A 27,401-nucleotide genomic window follows, 5' to 3' on the forward strand; every position below is an offset into this window, starting at 1 on the left:
AAGCGCCACCTAGCGGTAGATTACTGTAGTAGAGCACCTGCCGGTTGTCTGCTAGTGACTGCTTGTTCAGCAGGTAGTCCAAAGTTCATTTGTGTGCTCAGGACATCATCATTCCATGAAAAAAATAGACCTGACTTTCGACAGCTTCGAATTTCAACATGCTGAGGACAATTGCTACAAGACCGTTAAATGGTCAGTGTGGACAATCTTTGAAAAAAGCTGCAACTTATGAAAAGGTAAGCCAGAGAAAACGATTCATTTTTGTACAGATCAGAGGAAAGTACAGCTGTTGTGGTCTTTTGGTCACGGAGTTGCTATCACATACAAGCAATTACAGTATTTTCATTATGCCTTAATTATTTTGTGTATCCGTGTGTTCTCCTTTTGTTCGCATTTAAGAACCTTTACTCGCACGACCAACTTAAACAAATGGTTTAAAACATTACATTTGATATTTATGTAGATATCTACTTGAACGATTTGTTTCTATTAAAACCAATTTAATGTGAATTCCTAGATGAAAGACTCGCTGTTAGTTAAGCAGATGACACAAAAATAGTTGCTTGTGAATACTGTTCCTATTTGGACACTCTCCCTTCGTGATGTACAGGGATGAAAGTTATATGAAGAACTATTCTGTTCACATTTACTTGTATTTTTGTTTTGTTTGAAGTCAAGGTAAGACTTCAGCCCGTATCCCTCCCTAAATAATATATGATTAAAAGGACTGAGGAGCAATTCATACATATCTAACTTTTGGAGGGGGGATACGGGTGAAAGTCTTTCTGAAATCAAAATGAATACTGGTCACCGAGCAATTATTGGGTTTTTTTCATATTATTTCTGACATATTCTGTGTGCAAAGTTGACTGTTACAATAACTTTAATTTTTATGGAACAATGAGCAAATGCACTGAATAAGATTCAGTTGATTTCTGTTATAACGCTATGATAAGGAATCAAAACAGTGGAAATAGAACTTTCCCATCGACTCACTGTACCACATATCGCCATCATGTTAACAGCACATGCACCGCTTCAGTTATACAAATTACATTTTTTAGTATCTCCGGTATCGCACTCCATTTTTATTATTGGTCAAAATGAATATGAAATGCTTTTATTAATTTGTTGTCTGCAAGCAGACAAAAAACAATACTGTATGCTACGTAATAAGCCCTCAGGGCGCTCTCAAAATTAGAAATAGGGGGCTTTTATTAGAATATTATTTTGGTGAAAAAGACAGAGTTGTAAGATCGTAAATTTTGTGGTTTATGCTGACAACCTGAAATGTTTATATATGACAGATATATTTTTCCAGAATTTAATTGCTCATAATTAAGGGTGCATGTAACACATGAGTACGTATTATACACGAATAAATAAGTCTTGTGTACATTGATCAATCGGAAGGGGTGCTAATTGGGATTGTTCACTAGCCAATATATTAGCAAATATCGCTTATTAGAGCGGGGCGCTTATTATGTCGAATACGGTATTCCAAAATTTATTTTACATATGTTTATCCTTAACACTATGTACTATGGATTTTGCGATATTTTCCGGCTATGCATTTTTGGAAATATAGCTCAAATAGGTTTCAGAATTGTATTTTGAGGAATAAATGACAGATAGATAGAAAGCAATGACAACCGAAAGTGAATCATCGTGTTGTTTGATTTATATTTTCACGTGAATTAGTCACGGGACATCGCTGCATGTCTATTCTGAAGTTTAATTTGAGCGATGTGATTATGGTGGTTTCTTTTTAATATTTCTTCACAAGAGACCGCTTTGTTCATCCTTTTCGGATAAATATTTCTCTCTTCTGATGAAAACGAGCAAAAGTAAAATGAAATAGGATCACATGCACTCTACAACGGGGAATTGGCGATTGGCGATAATTAGTCCTCTGCAATACTTTGCACTTGCCAGTAACGCTTTCTTCAGCAAATGATACATGACAACATTTACTGATTCATATATTTATTCTTGTGTTGGTATTTGTACGTTTATCATGTTTATCCGCATACGAGAACAAAGTGTTTTCATGATTGCAACATGTCATAAAAATGAGAGCCATAGGGCTCTGTAGCTCACCTAAACTATTGACAAACATTAAAGCGACAGGATATTGACCTTTCTGAAGCATTGCTTGTAAACAAAAGCTGATGACCCGGTCTTGTTGAGTAGTCATATGTTGTTAGGGCATGCACAGTAGATCATCCGGAGATGGTCACTTCAGTGAAACCCACGAGCACGGGTATGGTGTTAACAAACCTAGAAACATAATAGGGGCAAACTGGGATTCGAACCCACAATCATAGGTTTCTGGCGTGCCCAAGGGACGCAACTCTGCACAGTGAATCGCGGGTGCCTTAGACGACTGGGCCACCCGTGCCCACTTTTCTGTAGATTGTGTAGATTCATCCAAAATGACAGAGGTACTCGACTGGCCTCACAGAACTCGGGTAGGAGAGTGATTAGCTTCATACGACGGAGGCAAATGTATGTGGTAATTTAGGATTTGATAAACACCAGCTTCTAATCTAAACAAACTGGCAATTAGTATTTTGTAAGTTACCCATTAAAAAAACCACACAAGCTGTTTCTTCAATTTGTACCTAATAAAAAACATGGCCGAAGCCAGTTTACTCTGCACAGCACTTGCATTGTCAGCTTCCCTGTGCAGAGCTCCTTTGTAACTTTTAATTGTTATTTGGTTTGAGAATTGAATCGGGCATCTGTTGTAACGCCCTGAAATTATTTCATGCGTGATTTAAGAACTGTGGACATATAGTCAGAATGAAATTCTGTGTGTAGTTTTAGAAGCACCACAGCTGGCATCAAAATATGCTAAAAATTGCATCATGCGTTATTTGACACACCACATACTTGCTGCATGTCAAATGTCATAAGCATACATTAGTAGCAGATGACAGTTTTCTAATACCATCCTTTTTCATTTCATGGGTTTGTCCTACTGTTGCTCTTCTGTCAGCCTGGCAGAAGACAGTATATGTGACATGATCACTTTGTGCATGTAACTTTATGTATGTAACTTTAAGTAGGTAGGTAGGTAGGTACGTATGTATGTAGAACAACCAAATATATTGCAACTTGACCGAAAATAGTTTGCATTAAACAGCTGTTTGTAGTTGCAAAATTATATTTGTATTGTATGGTATATTTTCAATGACAACAACAAAGAGTTACGAACAAACTGCAAATATAAAAAAAGATAAAAGGCAAACAATTATTGCTAGCCACATCTCACAAAAGGTGCAAACGTGGCAAATAGAAGTTAGAGTTGTAAACATGGTAAAGATGCTGTCTGTGGCGATAGGCTAGATCTCTCACTCACTCAGATTAGATCCAGTCAACAGTGCATGACACCAAGAATTATCACTTATAGCCCATTTGGCTCTCAAGATATATATTCTGATTGCTCAGTCTGTCTGTCTGTCCTACAAGGCGACTGTGTGGATTGGACTCACTGACTTTGTTCACTGTCTGTCTGTCCTACAAGGCGACTATGTGGATTGGACTCACTGACTTTGTTGACTGTCTGTCTGTCCTACAAGGCGACTATGTGGATTGGACTCAATGCCTTTGTTGACTGTCTGGCACTCAACAACAGACAAACAAGTGAACTGGCTGTTATCCATTTTAATGTTCATATTTCTTGTCTTTTCAGTCTCTGAAAATAAGTTCTGTGGGCACAAAGAAGTTATACAGGTAAGCATGAAACAATGTCATTCTGCTCAATCATTTTCACATAAAAATTACCTTTGTCTATGATTAATTCCTTGTCCCATCACCATGAAAAGTTATGTGCAATCATGATACTTTATAATTTATTAGTCCAGTAAGGATTCCTGGTTAGGACTGGTCTTCAGCAACCCATGCTTGTCGTAAGAGACTATTGGGTGGCGAGCTGATTTTGTTGATGCATGTCATCGTGTCCCAACTGCTTGTATATAGATGCTCATGATGTCCTTCACTGGATTGTCTGGTCCAGATTTGATTACTGTACATCTTGAAATTAACGCGAGCGTGAATTAAATGCGAAAAATGTGAGAGGTCCTTGCTCCCATTATTAAACATCACATTTATATCAACAAAAAGACATTTTGGATAGCAGAAATACCAACTTTGACATATGATGAAAACAAACAACTATGTATTCCACATCAATGTTTATTGAGAAGCACTTGTAACAAGTATATAAACAATGTCATTCAAACACTAATTCCATCCTGTGAATTGTCACTGCTGGGCTCAAGACAAGATTCTACGCACTTATGTCATCACTGATCACACCTGCAAGTCCAGACAGACGCCACCCACGCAACATGGTGTCTTTGTTTTTTGTGACTGTGTCAAAGGCCAACAAGAGCCAGCGTGGATGTATTGTTTTAGCGGAAGTACTCTACTCAGCGCTAATAAGTGGTGGTATTTGGTGTGTGATTGGATTAATGTAAGGTTGGATTAAGGTGAGGATTCTCCCGTAAACCTGACAGAGGACATTTTCTTTAGATGTAAATCCACTGATGCTTGAGAGGAGGGGGTGGATGCATGAATATTGAGTCGCATTTTGGGCTAGGGGCCAGTGGTCGCATTATTTTGGAGACGCAGTAATTTTGCGATTTACAGTATTTACAGACCGCTGTCATGATATAGCTGAAATATTGCTGTGTGCAGCGTTAAACAACCAACAAACACAAATGTAATTCCATATACTAAACCCTTACAGCACTGCTCCTGATGAAAAAGAGTACCTTCATAGAAGTGTCTTACCAACATACCACTTTCAGAAGAGTTTGTTACGGTTGGGGATCCCAAAGTTGGAAAAAACTTGTGAGAGGTATCTGAAAGCTCAGAAACCTCTCTTGTCACCAGGAGAATATTCTCAGACTGAAACAACGGTGCAAAGCTTTCTTCAAAATGAAGGGCAAGGTAAGTGTGAAAGGAGGCAACTAAACGAAACTGTGACAACCTATTCCATGACATCCTGGTGACTTAAATGGATTTATTTATTGACTGCTATTATAGCCATTCCTTCTTTTCCCTACTTCAGTCTCACTGCATCTTAAGGAGACTTTGTACCTAATGCTACGCACTACTTACACATACCTGCTACTCTCTAAAGGAGACTGATCGCCTCCGTGGTCTAGTGCTAATAGCAGAGCGTCCACCCGGAGAGGGGAAGGTCCGGGGTTCGATCCCCGGCCGCGTCTTAACAAAAGACGTTAAAAGATGGTACTTGTTGTTACCCAGTCTGGCGCTTGGCATTAAAGGGCTTAAACAAGGACTGGTTGGCCTGGAGTCAGTATACTGTGTCTGAGTGGGGTATTCATGTTATACTACGGCATGGTATCTCAGTGGGCTAGCACTATAAATCGGACTTTTACAAGCAGCCACACACTCAAAACATGTGCATGCACGTTGCTATATAAGTGCAATAATCTTGAACGCGACGTTACGCCCCATTTCATCTCACCTCACCACCTCTGAAGGTGACCGTCTTCGTGGTATAGTGGATACCTACCTGCCTGGAGAGCGGAGAGTCTGTGGTTCAACGCCTGGCTGTGTCATACCTAAAGACAAAACAACATCAGCATTATTGTATACAAACTCACTGTGGTCTAGTGGTAGAGCGTCCGCCCGAAGAGCGGAAGGCCGAGGGTTCGTACCCAAGCCGCGTCATACCAAAAGACGTTAAAAGATGGTACTTGTTGTTACACTGTCTGGCGCTCGACATTAAGGTGATAAAACAAGGACTGACAAATTTATGTTACTGACATGTTTCAATCTGCCATTGTAATGGACTTACAACAAATTCAAAATTGATAGGAAACTGCTGTCCTATTGATCTACTGTTAACTTGTACTATGTCATGTGACATACACTGGCTCGGAAAAAGAGTGCAGCCTTTAGCTTTGAAGCTGAGTATAAGGGATTTATTCTCCCGCTCAGAAATCCATGTCTTCTTCATGGCTGCATGGGTAAAAGGAATTACCGGTAATTCTCCTGCTCAGAAAAACTATATTTCACTCCTATGTGGGATACATAGTATTTTATCAAGATCACGTGAACCAATCAGATTTCATCATTCTGACTTCGAGGTATGATAAGGACTATTACAGCTGAGATTACAAGACCAAACAGAGCTCAAGCTTCGGACTAGTGGCTAAATTTACAGACTGTTTCACCTCACCTCACTTATTATAGTTGTTTTGTTTCAGAACTCCACCAGGAATTGGTCGCCAATGACAAGAGCAATAAACATACAAGTTATATATCAGGTAGGAACTCAAAGGATTGGTCTGTCCGACAAAGATTTTTTATTTATATATGCCTCATTCAGCATTACAGTAAACTACATATACTTGTCATATAAGATTGATGGATATAAGGAAGATAGACACAATTTTTATGGATAACAACTTCTTTAATACTGTAAAAGGCGACGTTTCGGTATAGATCCTTATACTGTTGTCAAGCAAGACTGAATGAGGGACATAGTGCAGAATATATATAGCAAGTGGAGGATTAACAGTAGAGGATTAATAGTAACAACAAGGGCATACATGAGTGGGATAACATAGGTAGGTGTGACAACAAAGGGATTATGCTATCACAACACGATGGGCAGAAAACACATGGCTAGAAGCCACTTGCTATATATATTCTGCACTATGTCCCTCATTCAGTCTTGCTTGACAACGGTATAAGGATCTATACCGAAACGTCGCCTTTTACAGTATTAAAGAAGTTGTTATCCATAAAAATTGTGTCTATCTTGTCATCCGTCAACTTCTAAGTAATGCCTATCAAACAATGGATATAAGGAACACGCTAATAATGAAATAACAGACATAGCAAACTCACTTTGTGGTCCTGTGCATACTCTGTCAACAAAATGTTTATGTTTATAACGGGCTGTTAATCTCTGAGCTGCTCACGTGTCACAAGACCTGTGAAGATCCGGGGTAGAATAGGTCTTCAGTAACCCGTGCTTGCCATAAAAGGCGACTATGCTTGTCGTAAGAGGCGACTTACGGGATCGGGTTGTCAGCTCGCTGACTTGGTTGATGCATGTCATCGATCCAAATTGCGTGGATCGATGCTCATGATGTCAATCACTGGATTGTCTGTTCCAGACTCGATTATTTACAGACCACCGTCATATAGCTGAAATATTGCTGAGTGCGGCGTTAAACAAAAAAAAAATACGTGTCACCAATTAGCCTGTCCAAACATCCGTGGCCAAGTGTGGCTGTTCAAAGTGGCAATGAATAATTGAAGGCAAGTGATTAACTGGATTATGTACTGACAATTGTCCTCGTTAACACCCTCAATTGTCAAAAGTAACAATCAAAACTGTGTGAAACAATGTGACAACACTTGACCAGATCTGTCTTTCAACCAATGTTCAAAGCAAAGTCCCAGCTCTCTTGACTAACAGCAACCGAATCTTGTGTCACTGTGACTATATCAATTATATGTTTATAACATGTATTTACCTAGGGGCGGTCGGGTAGCCTAGTGGTTAAAGTGTTCGCTCGTCACGCTGAAGACCCGGGTTCCATTCCCGACATGGGTACAATGTGTGAAGACCATTTCTGGTGTCCCCGCCGTGATATTGCTGGTATATTGCTAAAAGCGGCATCAAACCATATTCACTCACTCACTCACTGTATTTACCTATGTTATGTATTTTATGAGATGAATAAACTCAATACAGTATACTGTATTTGTACCGTGCACACTTTTTTTTTTATCGGGGGCGGTCGGGTAGCCTAGTGGTTAAAGCGTTCGCTCGTCACGCCGAAGACCCGGGTTCGATTCCCGACATGGGTACAATGTGTGAAGCCCATTTCTGGTGTCCCCTGCCGTGATATTGCTGGAATACTGCTAAAAGCGGCGTAAAACCAAACTCACTCACTCACTCACTTTTTTTTTATCGAGTAACACGATGTGATCATCATGGGCACGCGGCTTGATCCAAGATGTCTGACACTCTAAATGCTTATGATGAACTTTGTTGAGAATGAACTAAATGAGTGGTTCCTTTGTGTTTGTTATTACTGTAGCTTACCGTATTCCATTTTTTTCTGGTACAAAAAAAATCACCTTGGCCGAAACCATCAACCAGGCCAATGCAACGAAGGACCAGGTTTGATTACTCACATGGATGTGTGAGGCCCATTTCTGGTGTCCCCTGCCATGGTATTGCTGGAATGTTGATAAAAGTGGCGTAAAACCCAACTCACTCACTCACTCACTCACTCACTCACTCACTCACTCACTCACTCACTCACTCACTCACTCACTCACTCACTCACTCACTCACTCACTCACTCACTCACTCACTCACTCACTCCTTTGGAAGTACAAACTCATTGGTATTGACCTCAAGACTGCATGATTTTTTTCAACACTTGATTGGTCACTGATTATGTGTCTCATGGCCCACACATGGCATCTCCATAAATAGTATATGTCACGTGTGGCGTGCGAGTAAGTTAAGATGAACTGTTTGAATTATTTGTTTCCAGGTCCCTGGTTTGACATGTATTTAAAGGACAGGTCACCGTTAGTGCTCACACACAATCCATTTGTAGTTTTCAACAACGATCCACGGCCAGAGTACAATGACCAGGTAAAACCCTGTATGTATGAATCTGTGTGGTAGTTGGCCAAAATAAACCAATACCAGCTGTGTAACTTAATAGGGGATGAATTTGAAACTTCAGTGGGGGTGGGCTTCTTCTTTTTAATTTCAATCATTTTGAATTTGAAACTTCAGTAGTGGCAGTTACATTTGGAATTTGATACTTTAGTAAGAGTGGTCACTTTATTAATTTGATACTTCAGTAGGGGGTGGTCATTTTCTAATTTGATACTTTAGTAAGAGTGGTCACTTTTTAATTTGATACTTGATTTGGGGTGGTCATTTTTTATTTTGATACTTCAGTAGGGGTGGTCACTTTTGGAATATTTCCGATCATGATCTGTTGTGTAGAAACAATAGCACCCTTCTTAGAATATATTCTTCTTTACCCTCTTGCAGTGTCATTCAAACTTTCCTATCTGATACATTTTCCCAAAAATATCAGGTGAGCTATAGACCTTTCTGGCTTGACTTTGATGATCACCATAACAAGCCTATCATCCTGACCATTGAAGCATGGCCCAGTCTTCTAAGGTGCAGAGTTGCGTCCCTTGAGCACGCCAGAAACCTATGATTGTGGGTTCGAATCCCAGTTCGCCCCGATTATGTTTCTAAGTTTGTCAGTACCATACCCATGCTCATGGGTTTCACCGAAGTGGTAAACATCTGAGACATGCATCACTTCGGGCTTTCCTCCCACGTTAAGCTGACATGCTGCGATGTAACTGGAATACTGTTAAAAGCGGGGTGAAACCCAACTCACACACACACACCAGTAAGTGAATCTGTGATGCAGTTTACAACAAGTAACGCACCAAGTGGAGGTAGCTATGAAAACACTTACAAGGGGACTACACTCGGCTTATTGACAGTCCTAGCAGATTTGGTTCATGTCCCTTATATAACAGTTTTTGGGTCTCCTAGGTCAAATTTTAATATGTATGTCAAGGTTACAGTTTATGGTTATTCTAACTGCACAGACACAATGTCTAAGTTTCAGACATGGTTTCAGTTACAATGTCTTCACCTGGCCAAAAAATGGACACCTGACCATGTAGCATTATCTCCCTTGAAATAGCCAGGCAATGTGTACAGCCCTGTTTCCTAAAAGCAAACATTTAGATCACTACACCTAGAACACAGTATGAAGCATATTATTCAGTCAGATGTTCTCACTACTAGGGCTGCAACGAATACACTATGAGGTGAATACGATTCGTATCATGAATCTAGGGTAACGAATACGAATATATATTAACGAATACAATAACAAGTCAGCAGTTGATGTATTTTTTCTTATATTCAGTGAAACAATAACAACATTAATTATTTGACATGGTTTGTTAATTATTAATATATTATACATTTATATACTGCACTTATCGAGGTACTAGTATCTGTTCAGATGTGACAATGACCAGTGACCACAATACTGACAAATGAAATATTAAAGAGTGTTGTCTTTGAAGAAATCTATGCATATAATGTGTTCTTATGGATATTTTAAGGGTCAGGGTATGTGAATGCACATGACTGCATATTCATTAATAGTCGATTCTATTGACCACGAATAATGAATTCAATTCATGAATGGATACGGTTCGATTCACCGAATACCCGAGTGAATCGTAACAGCCCTACTCGCTACACACTGACATTATGAGACGACATTTTCTTTTGTAGCTTGTGAGAGCAACAAACATGATAGCATCATCAGCTCGGTTCATGAAAACTTTAAAAGCAGAAGTTTTGGAGCCGGAAGTCTTTCATTTAAATGCAGCTAAAAGTGACACCCCACAGTTCAGAAAGTTTACCAGGTAAGACACAGGTCACAAGTCAAACTTATGCTAATGTAGTGGCCATAAAATTTCCGAGTCCCGTGATGGGATTCGAACCACGGACCTTCTGATCCGAGGTCGGACACCTTGTCCACATGACCAAAGAGGTTAACCCCGTCAGCAAGCTGACAAGGTAAGGATGTCATCTGTGGGATGACTCCACGCCCTGCTACACTAATAAGGAACATGACCAAAGAGGTTAACCCCGTCAGCAAGCTGACAAGGTAAGGATGTCATCTGTGGGATGACTCCACGCCCTGCTACACTAATAAGGAACATGACCAAAGAGGTTAACCCCGTCAGCAAGCTGACAAGGTAAGGATGTCATCTGTGGGATGACTCCACGCCCTGCTACACTAATAAGGAACATGACCAAAGAGGTTAACCCCGTCAGCAAGCTGACAAGGTAAGGATGTCATCTGTGGGATGACTCCACGCCCTGCTACACTAATAAGGAAAGATAAAGTCCTATATCCTGATAGCTTTAGCAGTGGAGACCCAGAGTGTAAGGTAGTGTTAGATACCCAGTTGTACTGGTAAACTTCCTTACTATACCGTACTTCGGCACATTCCAGAGTCCGTGTAGGCTACGAAAATTTCCGATGATGAATATTACGTTTCTTCATAGTTCAAGTAATATTTTTCATGTACGTGTGTTACAAACAACTAATATATTGTAAAGGACATCAGATTTTTAATAAATTTCCATAGAAAGTTATGTTTTATTTGAATTTCCCGTGCAATTCCCGTCTCGAGAGTGAACTGCATGTCTGCTTGGTAACAAAATGGCGGACTTCGTGGCCGTGAAAAGCGTGAGGGCCAAAGCTTTGGTATGGAAGTATTTGGGCCTGAAAAAACTCAAAATAGACGGTATAAATGGTGTAAATGAAGGCTTTTCTCTGTGTGTTCAAATACCATGGTATGTACCGTGGTATTTGAGCAGATACCGCGGTATACCATGGTACTGTATTTTTCGTGGTACCCATCACTACCCAAGACTATATATCAGCTATGACTGTTCAGCGGTAGAGACACTACAGGTACTATGGTGTTTTTCTTTCAGGCTTCTGCCTCAGTCTGTTGCATCGTATGGGGCTTACTGGTACAAGGCCTTCCCCCTGGATATGAGTCAGTATGGCCGACTGTTCAACTCCACCAGGATTCCCAGGTAAGTGTCATCAGTGGTTGACAATAGCTGACAGGGGACACTGACAGGACCTGTTGTGAATGTTGATCAAAGAAAAAGGTAGATGGGTGATCGTGTTCGGCAGCTTGACTCCTGAGAGTTTCTAGGGCTTCGGTTACTGCCTCACTCTGAAACACCTTTACGTGTAGTGACTCCTTAGGCAAGTGACTTTGTTTGAAATATGCTTCTGTTCACCCGGCAGCGAATGGGTACCTGATTGGTTGAAGTGGCAATGTGACTGTTAACCATTTAGAACCTCATAATGAAGCTTGGGGTGTGTACTCCCCAGGGAGCTGAGAATGAAATGCCTGCCTGTTGCCCTGCCCTCACTCGGCTTTAAAACAAGGAATGGCTGGGTTGTAGTCAGTATGCTGTGTCTGAGTGGGGTATCCATGTTAAACTGTGGCATTGTATCTCAGTGGGCTAGCACTATAAAACCAGCGTAAGTCATGACTAGGACAAGCAGCCACTACCATTAGCATGCACGTCACAAAACAAGTGACGTCTTGAACGTGATTTTAGACCCCATTTCACCTCTCCTCTTCAGAACATACAGTTTTTATTGTTTTGCATGCAAAAAATGTTTAATTACAGTATAACCCACACCTGCCCTGTGTTCGGTAGACTTTTTTTATATTTTGTGACCAAGCTTCAATTATGAGCACTTTTGGTGAAATTTGTACAATCCAATGCACAGTGAGATCAAATCAGTGTATTTTCTGTTGAATAGGAATTGGTCATTTGAAAAGATTTTCGATATAGTTTGATCCCCTATACCACACTCTGATGTTTATGCTCTCACTTTATAGACCTGAGAGAGACGAGCTGTTTACTGATAACAATGCCAGACACCTGCTAGTGTTAAGAAGGGGCAACTTCTACACATTTGATGTCCTGGATCAAGATGGTAGGTTTCAAGGCTGATCAAGTTAACACTTTACACAGAAAGTTTTGTTTACATACTCCGCCAGAATCAGATTCAAAGCCACACTGTAATAGCTGAGATTAGGTCAGATACCGTATTTCCTCGATTAAACCCTCGGGCTGGAATAAACACCGATGATAGAGGGTGCCTGAAATAAATGTGCACCCGGGCATGTAATCAAGCAAATATGGCAGGCTGATTATTGGGGCTTGTCATGATAAAATGTCTAGGTGAGACCAACAAGTTTAAAAATGCAAGATGTTTACCTACTTATTTATGTTATTAAATCAGTAACTGGTTAAAGAGTTTGTGTTTGAGATCAGAATTGTGTCAGTTGCTTCAGGATAGAGTGTATCAACTCATGACCATTACATTCTAATTGGTGGAACGGGTGGCCCAGTCGTCAAAGGCACAATTGCTGTGCAGAGTTGCATCCCTTTGGCACACCAGAAACCTAAGATTGTGGATTCAAATCCCAGTTTGCCCCAATGATGTTTCTAAGTTTGTCAGCACCATACACAAGCTTGTGGGTTTCACCAAGGTGGTAAACGTCTGAGATCTGCATCACTTTCCTCCCACATTAAGCTGACACGCCCTGATATAACTCACTCACTCTCACTCACTCTCACTCACGCCGTCATAACTGGACTACTGTTCAATTCGGCATTAAACACATCTCAGAAGAAGAAGAAGTATAAATTTGTACATTACCATGTAGTTCCACGTGGACACCATAATGGTCAGCGAATACAGATTAGACTTGTGAATTTCAACTTCTTTATTCTTTACGTACATCATTTTGGTACAGATGCTAGTTCCTTTATCAAATCAGGTGATGAGTTCTTGATTAATAAAAGTATCAGCATTTGTATCACAATGTCGCATTGAAAGAATAAAGAAGTGACATTCATAAGTCCCTGAAACCTTCTTCCCAAGGCAAGAGAGTTAACTGACTTTAAAAGTCCGGTTTCCACCCTTGCCGAACTAGGCTGGAATTCCTGGGTTCAAATGTAACGCCACCAGTGGCTATTACGAGTTATGTCCCTTCTAAGTCTCTCCAATGGACCAATCTGATTCCACCTCTCATATCACTTGCATTTGCCTCAAACAAAATGGCGGTGCCAAGTCAATCTGATCGATAATAACAATCTAAATTGTGATTAAACGGGTCTTACACTGTGAAGTACATCAAATCATGTGAGCACCTTGATTAAAAACATGAATATTTGGAAAATATCTGTTGACAATGAGTTGGTGGTGCACATGCTTTGCAAATCCTGCAATCGTCCGAAATCTGCACGACAGTTTACGAACCAGATTTCGATTTAGTTGTGCGATTTTGATTGGACTATGCATAGACTTGTTAGTCCAGCCAAGATATAACTCCATAATACCAACCTAGTTCGGCAAGTGTGGAAACTGGACTTTCATGGTCAGTTGACTCCCTTGCCACGGGAAGATGAAGTCAACCCTGTCTTCACTGATACTACAGCTTCTGTATGCCACAGCCCTGGGTGTCTGTGATATAGTGACAAGAGTAAGTCATTCAAGACCCTACACACATCAGATGTTGTTTGATGTCCCTAAGGTGCAGCTCTGTACACTGAGAGCGAGGTCTCTCGCCTATAATGCAGCGGGTGACTGGACTTTACTTCGTGAAGATTTTAGATAACATTCTCCACTCAATCAGTTCCTGAAACGTCTAAAGACATACCTGTTCCATTGACTTTTAATTATTAATATGAACCTTTGTGAGCCGTTTCAGCACACTGAAGTGTGGAGGATAGCGCTGAATAGGGGCCATATTACATATTATTATTACTTTAAGATATATGTTATGGTCCTTGGCTGCACAGATGAACTGTCTGTTGCAGGCAACATTCGACCTGCCGTTGAGATCATGGCCAATTTGAAGTACATCTTAGACGAGCCCTCCCCCCAGCCTGAGTTCCCACTGGGGGTACTGACCAGCGAGAACCGAGATGTGTGGACCGCTGTCAGGTCGCAGCTGGTAGATGCTGGTATGTAGAAAATGATTTAAGGACCCTGATCATTTGACATTCTGGGCACATGGGCCTGAATTATTTGTAAAAGATTTTCTGTTCTAGAAAATAAAATCCCAGCTCATAGCTATAATCTTCCTGACATCGGCTGAAAACAACATTCACTCACTTGTCTTTTTATCAAACTGATATTTCAAGCAATAGATATATCACTTATGTTACCATAATATTTCATAAATCTGTCACTCAAAATATCTCTCATTTCATTGCTTTTTCCATATACTTTCTGAGAGTAATCTCCCTTTATGTTGTAAATGGATGTTGATGTTGGGCTGTATGCTTAAGTTAATAAGTCAGCAGTTATCATTGCTCAGGGTTATGGCAAGGACTCCCTTGATGTTCATGCTTGATTTTGAGCACTGTGATAATATCATGCCTGCTTTACTCAGGCAACGAGGCCACGCTGAGGCATCTGGACAGTGCTATATTTGCCCTGGTGCTGGACGAGGAAGCACCACAAGATCCTGATGGCGTGTCCCGCCTCTTCCTACACGGAGATGGAATCAACAGGTACTTCAGGTGTAATCAAAGCATATAATCACTCGATCCAGCACTTGAGCATCCTCATGCATACTGTGAACAGTGTTTGTTTGTTGATTAACGCTGCCCTCAGCAATATTCCAGCTATATGACGGGGGTCTGTAAATAATGGAGTCTGGACCAGACATCATGAGCATCGATCTATGCAATCGGGATACAATGACATGCATCATCCAGGTCAGCAAGCCTGACCACCCGATCCAGTTAGTCGCCTCTAACAACAAGCATGGGTTGCTGAAGACCAATTCTAACCCGGAATAATCAGGGGTGAGGTACTGGATTTAACACCAGGTGCCATGACATATCTTACATCAGGGTTGGCCCCTGTGAACATTCTGGGGTAAAGGAAATTGGTCCCCAGCCAACTATACTGGTCATCAGAGGAAACTTAATGGATTGAGTGGCCAGATTCAGGGTGCTCGAATGTGTCTGAGTGTTGCATTAAACAGATGAATAAACAGTATTCATAAAAGTCAGCTGAGGGGGTGGTCGGGTAGCCTAGTGGTTAAAGCGTTCAATCGTCATGCCGAAAACCTGGGTTCGATTCCCGACATGGGTACAATGTGTGAAGCCCATTTCTGGTGTCCCCCGCCGTGATATTGCTGGAATATTGCTAAAAGTGGCGTAAAACCATACTCACTCACTCACTCACTCACAGTCAGCTGACCAATTTGTGAATATGAGTTGAAATTGTTTCAGGACTAAATACGAGAAATGATGGTAAATTGTAAAATCACGGTCAAAGGATTACTATATTCTAACGTGACCTAGATATTAGAATCACTGACTGTACAACTGATATTACTTCTTGTTTTTATAGATGGTTTGACAAGAGCTTCCAACTTATACTCAACTCTGCGGGCACAGCGGCCGTCAACTTCGAGCATGCGTGGGGTGATGGGGTGGCAGTTCTGCGCTACTTCAAGGAGGTGTTCAAGGATACCACGGAGAAAGCCCAAGTCGGTCCTGACACAAAGCCAGCTAACATAGACTCCAGCAGTGACGTGAAGAAGCTGGGTATGTTTAGGTTGAGGTCTGAGGACAAATCTTAAATGCCCAGGGCCCCGTTCCACAAAGCGATCTTAGCGCTAAGTCGGTCGTAACTCCCATTCTTTAACACTAACTTACGACAGTCATAGCGCTAAGATCACTTTGTGGAACGGGTCCCAGGGCCATTCCATACAGCAATCTTAGTGCTAACATGATCAGAACTCATATTCTTTAAAATAGGCATATGATAGCCATAACATTAAGAAGGCTTTATGGGACAAAAACAAGATTGTTAACCAGAAGGATTTGATCGTTTGAAAATGGTACCAAATTATTTATTCTGTTTTAGAAGATTTGCCTGGGTTGTTGGAATGAATAACCCATGTTGTCATGAACCATGAAAGAACCGTTTAAGTAATTGTCTTTTCATGAAATAGAACATGGATGAAAATATATACAAGAATTATGCTGGAATAGAAATGTTTCAGAGGAAATGTGGTTGTTGTATGGTTGTTTGTTGTGCAGATTTCAAGCTTGACGCTGGCATAAAGCAGGCCATTAAAGACGCAAAAGAGAAGTTCGACAAGAGAACCAGCTCCCTTGACCTCCACCACCTTGAGTACAGGAGATACAACAAGACGTTTGCCAAGCAGCACAAAGTTAGCCCTGATGCCATCATGCAGCTAGCAATACAGGTAAAGGGAGATAATCTGCCAAGGCATGTCCCCCGAGGGGATTCCAGGTTAGAATTGATCCCCTGGAACCCATGTTGGTCATAATAAGCTACCAAATGGATCAGGTTGCCAGACTCTGCAACATGGTTGATAGTACATCTCGCTGAATATTGATCACTGGATTGTTTGGTCTTTCAAAAGTCGTCGTGTGTGAACCAACTGTCTGTTCTTGTCTGTGTAAAGTCTGGAAGGTAATTTAAGGTACCGACGTTTACTACAATATCTGAAAAACTATCGGACCTACTCCAGTCACAGGGCCACAGGTACCTTAAATTACCTTCCAGACTATACATCTATGTTTAAATAGTATATTACATCTCTGTGATAGGAAAATACCTGCTCCACACACAGCATGATTCACAAAAATAATGATTTTTTACTTATCCTGCATTGCTCCTTAATGCATTTACTGCTTACCTTGGGACAAAAGAGACACCGCCTGCAGATGGTCCTGGGTGAAAAAAGAAAAAGCTGTTTCCATCTCACGTCTTCTTTTTGTAGGACCATTGCCGTAGTCACTTGACCAGATGTGATGTCACATTAAATCAAATTACAGCTTGTCGACAGGGAAGGACATGTCTCGTGTTTCATAATACATGTACCGTTACATAAAATGTAGGTCCATATTTCACCGCTCTCATTCATGACATATTTAAGACCACAATGAAAGAAGACGACCTCTGTGGTCTAGTGGTAGAGCGTCCGCCCGGAGAGCGGAAGGTCCAAGGTTCGATCCCCGGCCACGTCATACCAAAAGACATTAAAAGATAGTACTTGTTGTTTCCCTTTCTGGCACTCGGCATTAAGGGTCTAAAACTGGTCGGCTCGGAGTCAGTATACTATGTCTGAGTGGGGTATTCATGTTAAACTGGGGCATGGTATCTCAGTGGGCTAGCACTATAAATCGGCATCAGTCCGAACTAGTACAAGCACACACACACACACAAACACACACACACACAAACACACACAAACACACACAAACACAAACACACACACACACACACACACACGTGTCGCTATATAAGTGCAATAATCTTGGATACGGCATTAAACTCAATGTCACCTCACCTCACCACAATGAAACATTACAATCTCTTCTTCAGCTGGCGTACTACAGACAGAATGGCAGCACCGTCGGTACCTACGAGTCCTGTAGCACTGCAGCCTTCAAGCATGGCCGCACTGAAACCATGAGGCCATGCACCACCGCCACGCAGAACATGTGCCAGATGTTGTTTGATTCGAAGGAGATGCCGTCCGTCAGTGATCTTCAGCAGGGCATCCGAGAGTGTTCCACCGTGCACCAACAGCTCACTAAAGAAGCAGCAATGGGTGGGTGACATGAGTTGAGGGGTAGTAAAAACAGGGATAGACACGACCACCAGTTTGTTAGTCTAGGACTGGTGAAAATTTAGGGGGACTAGTTTACACCCCAAATCAAGTCATGTTACAATGCCTTCTAGTCTGAAATGACCCATGGTCTATTTACATATGTCCAATAGTGTCTATCTCTGATTAGGTACACTCGTGAAGATCCGGGGTAGAATAGGCCTTCAGCAACCCATGCTTTCTGTAAAAGGCGACTAACGAGACCTGTTGGTCAGACTCGCTGACTTGGTTGATGCATGTCAATCGATCCCAATTGTGTAGATCAATGCTCACGATGTCAATCACTGGATTGTCTGGTCCAGACTCGATTATTTACAGACCGCCGTCATAAAGCTGGAATATTGCTGAGTGCGGCGTAAAACAACAAACCAAACCAATCTCATTAGGTAATGTAAGGTCCACTTTTTACCTACAGGATAACCAATATAAGAGATATTTTGTAAAGAAAATGTTTGATTTTTAGGTCTGTTTGAGTGAAAAATCAGTTCACTATTGCAGTTTATTTGTTACACAGAATCTGTATCTTAAAGCAGTTCGTTATTACTGTCAATACTGAAGTTCTGTTACATCATGTGCTCACATCAGGCACTCTACATTGCAATCGGGGTGGTGGGGTGGGGTAGCCTGGTGGTTATAGTGTTTGCTCGTCACACCGAAGACCGGGTAAAATATGTGAAGCCCATTTCTGGTGTCCCCCGCCATGATGTTGCTGGAATATTGCTAAAAGTGGCATAAAACCATACTCACTCACTCACTCACTACATCGCAATCTATATGTTTTAGATAACCATGGAAGAGATATATACTCTTCATATGTTTGTGTCTACAATTAACATAGAATGGTATATTTTTTACTTATCCTGCATTACTCCTTAATGCATTCACTGCTTACTTACGACAACTAGAAGGACAGCGTTGCGAAGGTCCTGGGTGAAGAAATAAAGTTGTTGTTCTCAAGTCCCAATCAGTGGCCTTCCGTCGCTGTCCTGTGACCTTGATGACACCTAAGGTCATCTTCACATCACTGCTTGTCGCAGCACAGCTAGGACGTGTCCAAGCGGAGCTCTCCTTTTGGATTAATTTTAGACCTTCAGTTTGTCTACAATCTTAAAAATTGATCTGCGATGGGTGATGTGTTCTTTTCATATTACTTTCACCATTTCACGCTTGTCTTTTTTCCCGCCAAAATATTGTTGTTCGCCGCCATTTTGAATTGTGTTACAATCGTTTGCCTGCCAAGGTAGTCATATTGTTTACAATTCTCAGCTACGTATGTATAACATATTCTTATGTTCTTAAATATTACTAGCTTTGGCGTAACAGTGAGTTGCGTATACTAAAATTATTGTATACTTTTTCAACTCGTTAAAAATATGGTTGCCGATAGATTAATATCAAATCTACGGCTTTCTTCCAGTCCCGCTTCATCAACAATTCTTTTATTGCGTACCTATGTTTATGCGATTTAATAGTTTTTTGTTGGTATTTTTGGTTTTACATTGAGTTGCGTATATGAACTATTGTATACTCTTGCAACTCGTAGTTTTTGCCGATAGATTATTGTTCAATTCTATGGCATTCTTCCAGTACCGCCTCATCAACAATGGCGTAATTGTGTTTGTTTTAAACATATTTTATTGACATATATGGTCAACGGGATTGGGCAAAAGTTATCCAACTTAGGTGGCCCTTTCCCTACTCTATATGTACAGACATTGAATATACATATATATATGTAATTGTGTAACTTATGATTGAGCGTGGTATTAATTGTCGTGGGAAAAATCTTACAAAGATTATCATCCACGTTGTTTGGTTTGTGCGCAGATGTGCTCTCCAAACCCTAAATGAAAATATAAATACCCTTGGTTTACATTGGGTTGCGCATACAAAAATATTGTATATCCTTGCAACTCATAAATTTGCCGATAGATTAGTGTTCAAATTCTTCGGCACTCTTCCAGTATTATCTCATCAACAAGGGTGTCATTGCGTAACATACCTTTGAGCATTTTACTAATTGTCGTGGAAAAAACCTTACAAGATTATCATCCACGATTGGTTGGTTTGCGCGCGGATGTGCTCTCCAATCTCTAAATGTAAATAGCCTTGGTTTACATTGAATTGCGTATATAAAAATATTTTATACCCTTGCAATTCGTATTTTTGCCGATAGATTACTGTTCAATTCTACGGCATTCTTCCAGTACCATTTCTTCAATGGTTTAATTGCGTAACATAATTATGTTTGCTCGGTGTACATATTGTCGTGGAATAATCGCCCAAAGCTCTTTATCCACGGTCATAGGCATGCACGTAGATGTGCTCGCCAAAATTCAAAATGTAATTTTTATGTAAATCTCTAATCCAACGAGTTTACTATATAAAAGCAGATTACTCACAATCATATTTTGCAGTTATTCCGTCGTGGGACGAGAGGAATGTCATTATCGCAGAATAGCGAATGACATATGGTTCTGTCATTACCACCCAACCGTTATTATCGGCAAGTATTATGACGACTGTGATTGCAGAAGTACACCATCCACCGAAATCAACAATACCGGAGGATTTTGTGAGTATCGTAACTGCTCCTATTTTTTCAGCCGCCGGACACTTCCAGATACATGTATGATAATCTGTGACGTCGGCGACAGCACCAGCACCAGCGTATCGAGATGCTATGATGGGGGTAGATTAGACGCAAGCCTTGATCCAGTCAATACTTTTGAGCTTTGTGTCTGATTTATCTGCGCCGAGCGCAGCACTTGACTTCAACCCAAGCACTTCTATTACGCAAGCGGCGCACGATCAGCTTAGCGCTGTTCCAACATATCCAACATATCCAGCATAGACCTGCGCCGAGCGCAGCGTCTGACTGATACCCAAGCGCTCCTATCACGCCAGTGACGCACGATCAGCTTAGCGCTGTTCCAACATATCCAGCATAGACCTGCGCCGAGCGCAGCGTCTGACTGCTACCCAAAGCGCTCCTATTACGCAAACGTCGCACGATCAGCTTAGCGCTGTTCCAACATTCCAGACCTGCGCTGAGCGCAGCGTCTGCGTATCAATCAAGGTCTCTACAATGACGTTAGCCCAAGGCTTACAGTGTACTCGGTTACGTAACCGGCACATGATCAGCTTAGCACATGTACCCGATTGGGAAGCAGACCATCTCGTGTCAGTAACGCCCTCCCCTGATAACAGGGTAAATAAGAGGGACACCACGAGGTCATTGGAGGAAGCCTTCTCCAAAACTCACATTTGCTCCGTGATTTAAGCGACCAATATCGTCAATGTTTGCAGTGGATCAGAATCTATTAGAGGATAACCCTATCTGATTAGATCACTTCCAAACTATGGTGTTTTTCCTACAGCGTCAGTTTGACCACAGGAAAATTCATCTTGAGACCGTTCTGACGGTGATTACCGTTACACCCAAGACTTTATAGCGTTTCCAACTGAGATGCTGGTTTCAAGGGCAGTCTATTACGTCAACCTTGATCATCTACTCCCCTGTTCAACGAACAGATCGCAGACACGCACGTCAAGTTCCCAAAAAGCTTGGAAAGTCCAAGTCAGGGAATTATAAGCCTAGACGCGCGTTTCTCAGGGAAGACCAGCATTCCCTTACTGAGAAAGGGAGTGGCAGAGACAAGTCTCAAGGACGATTTCGTACTTATCGCACTATATCATGGTGTCCGTATAAGGGTAGAGTTAACCCCACCGTTGACAACAGTTTGATTGGGAAAATCCAACATAGACATACTGTTGGTAAGAAGAGCTGTAGAGTGGGTTCACAACCCAGTCTTTACTCCGGGGTTTTATCCTCGCACCTACCTGGTACTCATGAAGGACCCAGACAAGATGAGAATGATCCACAATCTCTGTGTTCAACGAACGTTTGATTCTTCATCAGTCTCGACTATCCATCCCAACCGTAGACTTTTCAGGTTCAGTTCATTGGGGTTCACTACCAATGGTAGTATTTCCCATTTGACATGTCAGGGACACTTATGGCTATTTACAGGAGTAATGAAGCCAATAACTATCTACACGTGACGAACACTTGGTTCGAGTCGTAGATGGAGGGCGATCTACTGTATCATCAACACATGTCAATAACTGGGATAGACAATCAACGAGGCGAAGTCGGGAGTATTCTCCTTCCTATTGACTTCAGTTCATAGGAGACCTGTTTAAGACAGACCAGGATATCCTATCTGTACCGAGGGACAGATGGCACAAGTCTCTACTTCTTTTGTCATCTACTCTACACCAACCACACACACACTTCGCCAGTGGCAAGTGGTGCTAGGGTTAATCACCTCGGCACAGGAGTTAACTAGCATGGGCCGCTTACAACAGCGACCAATTCAATTTTTTCCTGAACCCTTACATCAGGAGTCAGGATCCACTCAAGGCCATCACTCTACCAACTAAGCTAGAGCCTTGCCTCAATTTGTGGCGCTGAATGTCTGCGGAGTCTGTTTATTCGGGTTTTCCCCGAATACACACCTGTTTGTGGACGTCCCCTTTCAGGGGTGGAGTCTTCACTTACAAGACCAGATAATCTCAGGGCTATGGCCCGGCGCACAATGGAAGTTAGCCCGACTCGCTATATCCACAGACAACAGCACTGCGGTGTGGTGCCTGTGCAATCGGGGAACAACACACTCCCACTCTCCACTTCTAAGGACATTCAGATTTCTTCCATCTAGTGGATCGGCTGTGACTAAGGTTCATAGTTCAGCACATCCCCGGATGTAGAAACATACTGGCCAATACTTTATCACGTCCAGACAGGGTGGCTCCCACTGAGTGGAAATTTCTCACAGAAGCATTCCAGTTACTGCTTCAGGAATTCAGGCAACCAAACATTGACTTGTTTATTACTTGCCTAGGCCACCAACTCATGACGTATATCTCCCCGTTGCCGGATCCGCAGACTTGGGCGGTGGACGAGTTCAGTATCACTTGGGAAGGGCAAAGAACTAAAACTCTTCTGCCACCACTTTTACTTCCCAAGGTGCTACAGGGGATCAAGGAGACAAGGTATCTCGATCTCTCCTTTGGTCGCACCATGGTAACCGGCGAGAGGGTAGTTCGTCAAGCTCGGAAAAATCTAAAACGATTCACTTCCCCTCTCACAGTGGTCCAACCTACTCATCCACCCTCAACAGAAAATTGCCTCACCCAAGGTCTGCACGCATGGTTCGTCTTTAAAAGGCGTTTAAGTGCGAAGGGTTATTTCGACACGGGCAGCAAAGCTATAGCTTTAGTTCATCGTTACTCTCCAAGAGACGACGATGACAAGTGGGGATCACTTGAGACTTTTTACAGGGAAGAAAAGAATCAAGACCCTACGATTGCGTCACAATTCCTAGAGGAATACCTCCTACATTGCGTACCCAAAAACACTTGGAAGGTAGCACCATTACTACGTAATTGGCTGCAATTATCTTAGTGTTGGCCGTTTCCGGAAAATCACAGTGTGATTAAGGTCACGGAACTACAGGCCATATTATGCTCATTCAGGTTTGAGGATCAGAAGGCCAAGTTCCAGCCACCTGATTGGGACTTGAACGTGGTACTTCGAGGTTTGCGAGGGCCCCCTTCGAGCCCCTCATTGCATCCTCATTTTCAAGCTCCTTCCCAGCGCGTGACACCTTCGTTACACTCTCGGTATAGTATAGAGAGCTCCGCGAACGGGCTATCGCTGTGAGGAGCTTGGACACCACCAAGGAAACAATGGTTTCTCTTGGCATTAGCAATGGCGGTACGGGTGAGCGAACTACATGTGATCGACTCAACCCGGATCCGTTTTGAGCATGGGACGCACGGAACGGGACATCTAGGGTTATGCTGGGATTTTATTGCTAAAATCTACTACCAGGCCAACCCGACCGTTCTTCACCATCCCACCGATATCGACTATTGTGGGAATCGTACATGGTGAAGTTCTCCTGGGCTCGGTGCGAGCAGTTCGAGTTTTCATTCGACGCTCCAAGACAAGGCGTGGTTCGTCCACGACAGAAGTTAGTCGCATAATCGCAAACACCATATCTATATGGTTACGCGCAGTAATCCTTCAGGCCTACGAGATCATCAACGGAACTCGCCGAGAGCGAATTACCCTCAAGATCTCAAGGTGTCAGCCTTACCAGGGCTCAACACGGCAATTGTGGTATTGGAACAATCACGGAAGGATATTTCTGGAGATTCGACACATATTTTTGTTAGTCATAACCTTCGCGTTGTGACTCTCGAGGATGTCGAAGACGTTCGAAGTTTGGCCCTCTGGTTGTTATCCTGCAGATTGCCAACCACTGACGCAAATAATGAACTCGCCCTATACAGAGCCAGTCAACTTCCATGTGCAGTCACTCAGTCGCCACCAGTGGAAGAATATTAGACAATCTTGTTTGTCAGCGACGGCTCTATGACGCAGTAAGTAAAGAATTAGCTGAATAGCTATTATTTTCTTTATTACTAAGCGTGTATAGGGAATTTCTCTTTAATTCCTATGTTCAATGTTTTTGATTTTTGAACAACCCTACCGTAGTGGCGTTTTTGTCTGAACTTTTCCGCTTCACGGTTTATCGACCAAATGGGGTCGTATTGCAGGGTGTGAATTATTGAGGTTTCTGTATTCTGAAGGTTTACCCACCTCCAAACCGTCCGATACAGATGCATTAAGGAGTAATGCAGGATAAGTAAAAAATTTAGTAAAATCTAAATATTTTTTACATTTGTATACTTATCCTGCATTACTACGCTTAAGGCCCACCCGTCGTTAGACTTGCCTCCCCACTTTGGCTTCAGAAACCTCAAAAGTATGTTTTTCTAAGAGCTTGGGCGACAGGCAGTGATGTGAAGATGACCTTAGGTGTCATCAAGGTCACAGGACAGCGACGGAAGGCCACTGATTGGGACTTGAGAACAACAACTTTATTTCTTCACCCAGGACCTTCGCAGCGCTGTCCTTCTAGTTGTCGTAAGTAAGCAGTGAATGCATTAAGGAGTAATGCAGGATAAGTATACAAATGTAAAAAATATTTAGATTTTACTAAATTTTTCCAGGACAGGGTTTTGACAGACACATGTTTGCTATGCGGACACTTGCCGAGTCTCACGGCAAAGTCCCAGACATATTCCAAGACCCAGCTTACAAGAAGATCAACTATAACATCCTCTCCACGTCCACTCTGTCCGACCCAGCAGTCCTCATCGGAGGCTTTGCTCCAGTAGTACCGGATGGATATGGCATAGGTAGGTTCAGTGCAGGGGTCCGGGAACGGTCATATGCCCCGGACATGTCTGATTGGGAATCTCAAATGTCTGAGATGGGGGGAAAACATTGTGTCATTGGAAATATTGAGTTTACTAAAAATGTTAGTAAATTTTGGGAGCCATGCTTTACCGCGCTATAACCAAAGCGCTCAATAACGAGGGAACACTGAATGTAACAACTTGTAATGTGTGTGAAAAGTCGCACGAAAATATGCTATTTGAAGGGGGCGTGGCCTAAATGCAAATGTCCAATTGGGATTTTAAATTTTTCGGACTCCTGATTCAGTGTTTTATACCTTCACGTTTACTGGCACACATTTTTAAAGCCCTGTGAAGTTATTGTTGTGCAAGAACTGCAGTCACGTTCGCTTTCCTCTCAGGACAAAAATGCACAGAGACATAGAATAAGGAATTATCTGTCTCGATTCACTGACTTAGCTAATTCCGTGTCATTGTACACGGGATCATTGCTCATGATATCAATCAATGGATTGTCTGGCCCAGACTCGATTATTTACAGGCAGCCGTCATACAGCTGGAACAATGCCGAGTCCAGTGAAACAACAAACAAATACAACGTCTTGCCCCATAGTTGTCATGTTACACTATCACAGATATTTTGTCGTTAATACAATTACATTTCTATTTCAGGGTACTCAATAGAGAACAACAGAATAGGTTTCAACATCACAAGTTATCCCCCTCCGAGAGATGTCCGAGACTTCATCCAGTGCTGTAGCAATAGTCTAGATGACATCTATGATATACTAGAAGGCAACGCTCCAGCCAGGAAGACATGAGACAGCCTTAGTCAGCTCTTGCAGTATGTCAGTGATGCAATGTAACACGAGTGTGTCCAGAGTGTGAGAGTATTCCGTGTGGCCTCATACCAATGCATCATCAGTACTACACAGGCTTGTGAACACAATGCTGCACCAGGATGGTTGGTTGGTTGGTTGTTTAACGCCGCACCCAGCAATATTCCAGCTATATGACGGCGGTCTGTAAATAATCGAGTTTGGACCAGACAATCCAGTGATTAATATCATGAGCATCGATCCACACAATTGGGACCGATGACATGCATCAACCAAGTCAGCGAGCCTGACCATGCGATCCCGTTAGCCGCCTTTTACGACAAGCATAGTCGCCTTTTACAGCAAGCATGGGTTGCTGAAGACCTATTCTACCCCGGAATCTTCACGGGTCGCTCCAGGATGAAAGTGGGTAGGTAGTGGATACAAGCCTGTGAAGCTATTGTTGATGATACTTGTGATGGACACAAACATTGAAGATGCCACTATTAAAGAGGACCAGTCATACTATGACTATCAATGGGTCCAGTTGAAATATATGCTACTCAAAAAATGGTTACGGATCACCTGATTCTTTCATATTACTAGAGTTAATCTTTCATGCCTTAGCTTTTCTTGAGTAGCATATGTCGAACTGTTTTTCCAAGAAATTGTGATTCAGTGATGGTGCAGGTGACGTGATTTTGTTTTGTGTGTGAAAACATGTTATCCAGATTTAAGAATTGTCTTTATTAATAAGGCACATGTCTTTATTTGTTTCATTTGAGGGGAATATCAGCCAAGCTACATGACCACATTGACTGATACACTGGTTATAATGCAGGGAAAGCTCCATGTGTTTCTCTTTGAATTGATACTGTAAGGGACCGCACATTTCTTATTTGGGCAGAGGCTGGGAATGTTTTGATAAAAAATTAATTGTCCCCGAAAAAGCTTAAAACA

The 27,401-nt window shown here is 42.0% G+C and overlaps 1 protein-coding gene across 1 annotated transcript; it reads left to right on the forward strand.

The window, feature by feature from the left end:
• Positions 1-27,401, forward strand: LOC124146142 (carnitine O-palmitoyltransferase 2, mitochondrial-like). Its single transcript, XM_046516277.2, has 15 exons — positions 1-236; positions 3,698-3,738; positions 4,757-4,959; positions 6,249-6,308; positions 8,565-8,668; positions 10,364-10,497; positions 11,582-11,686; positions 12,514-12,611; positions 14,504-14,650; positions 15,082-15,202; positions 16,053-16,249; positions 16,748-16,917; positions 18,063-18,291; positions 25,435-25,623; positions 26,296-27,401. The coding sequence occupies exons 1-15, from the start codon at positions 159-161 to the stop codon at positions 26,442-26,444; spliced, it is 2,025 nt and encodes a 674-aa protein (XP_046372233.1). The 5' UTR covers positions 1-158; the 3' UTR covers positions 26,445-27,401.

The sequence above is a fragment of the Haliotis rufescens genome, unplaced genomic scaffold, assembly GCF_023055435.1.
Source record: "Haliotis rufescens isolate VD_foot unplaced genomic scaffold, xgHalRufe1.0.p SCAF_16, whole genome shotgun sequence".
NCBI classification, from domain to species: domain Eukaryota; kingdom Metazoa; phylum Mollusca; class Gastropoda; order Lepetellida; family Haliotidae; genus Haliotis; species Haliotis rufescens.

Bases quoted from the DNA above. Each gene is read 5' to 3' on its own strand.
- LOC124146142 (XM_046516277.2), top strand. From the start codon at position 159: ATGCTGAGGACAATTGCTACAAGACCGTTAAATGGTCAGTGTGGACAA. The intron at 237-3,697 runs GTAAGCCAGAGA...TTGTCTTTTCAG, and splicing joins AAGCTGCAACTTATGAAAAG to TCTCTGAAAATAAGTTCTGT. The intron at 16,250-16,747 runs GTATGTTTAGGT...TTTGTTGTGCAG, and splicing joins CAGTGACGTGAAGAAGCTGG to ATTTCAAGCTTGACGCTGGC.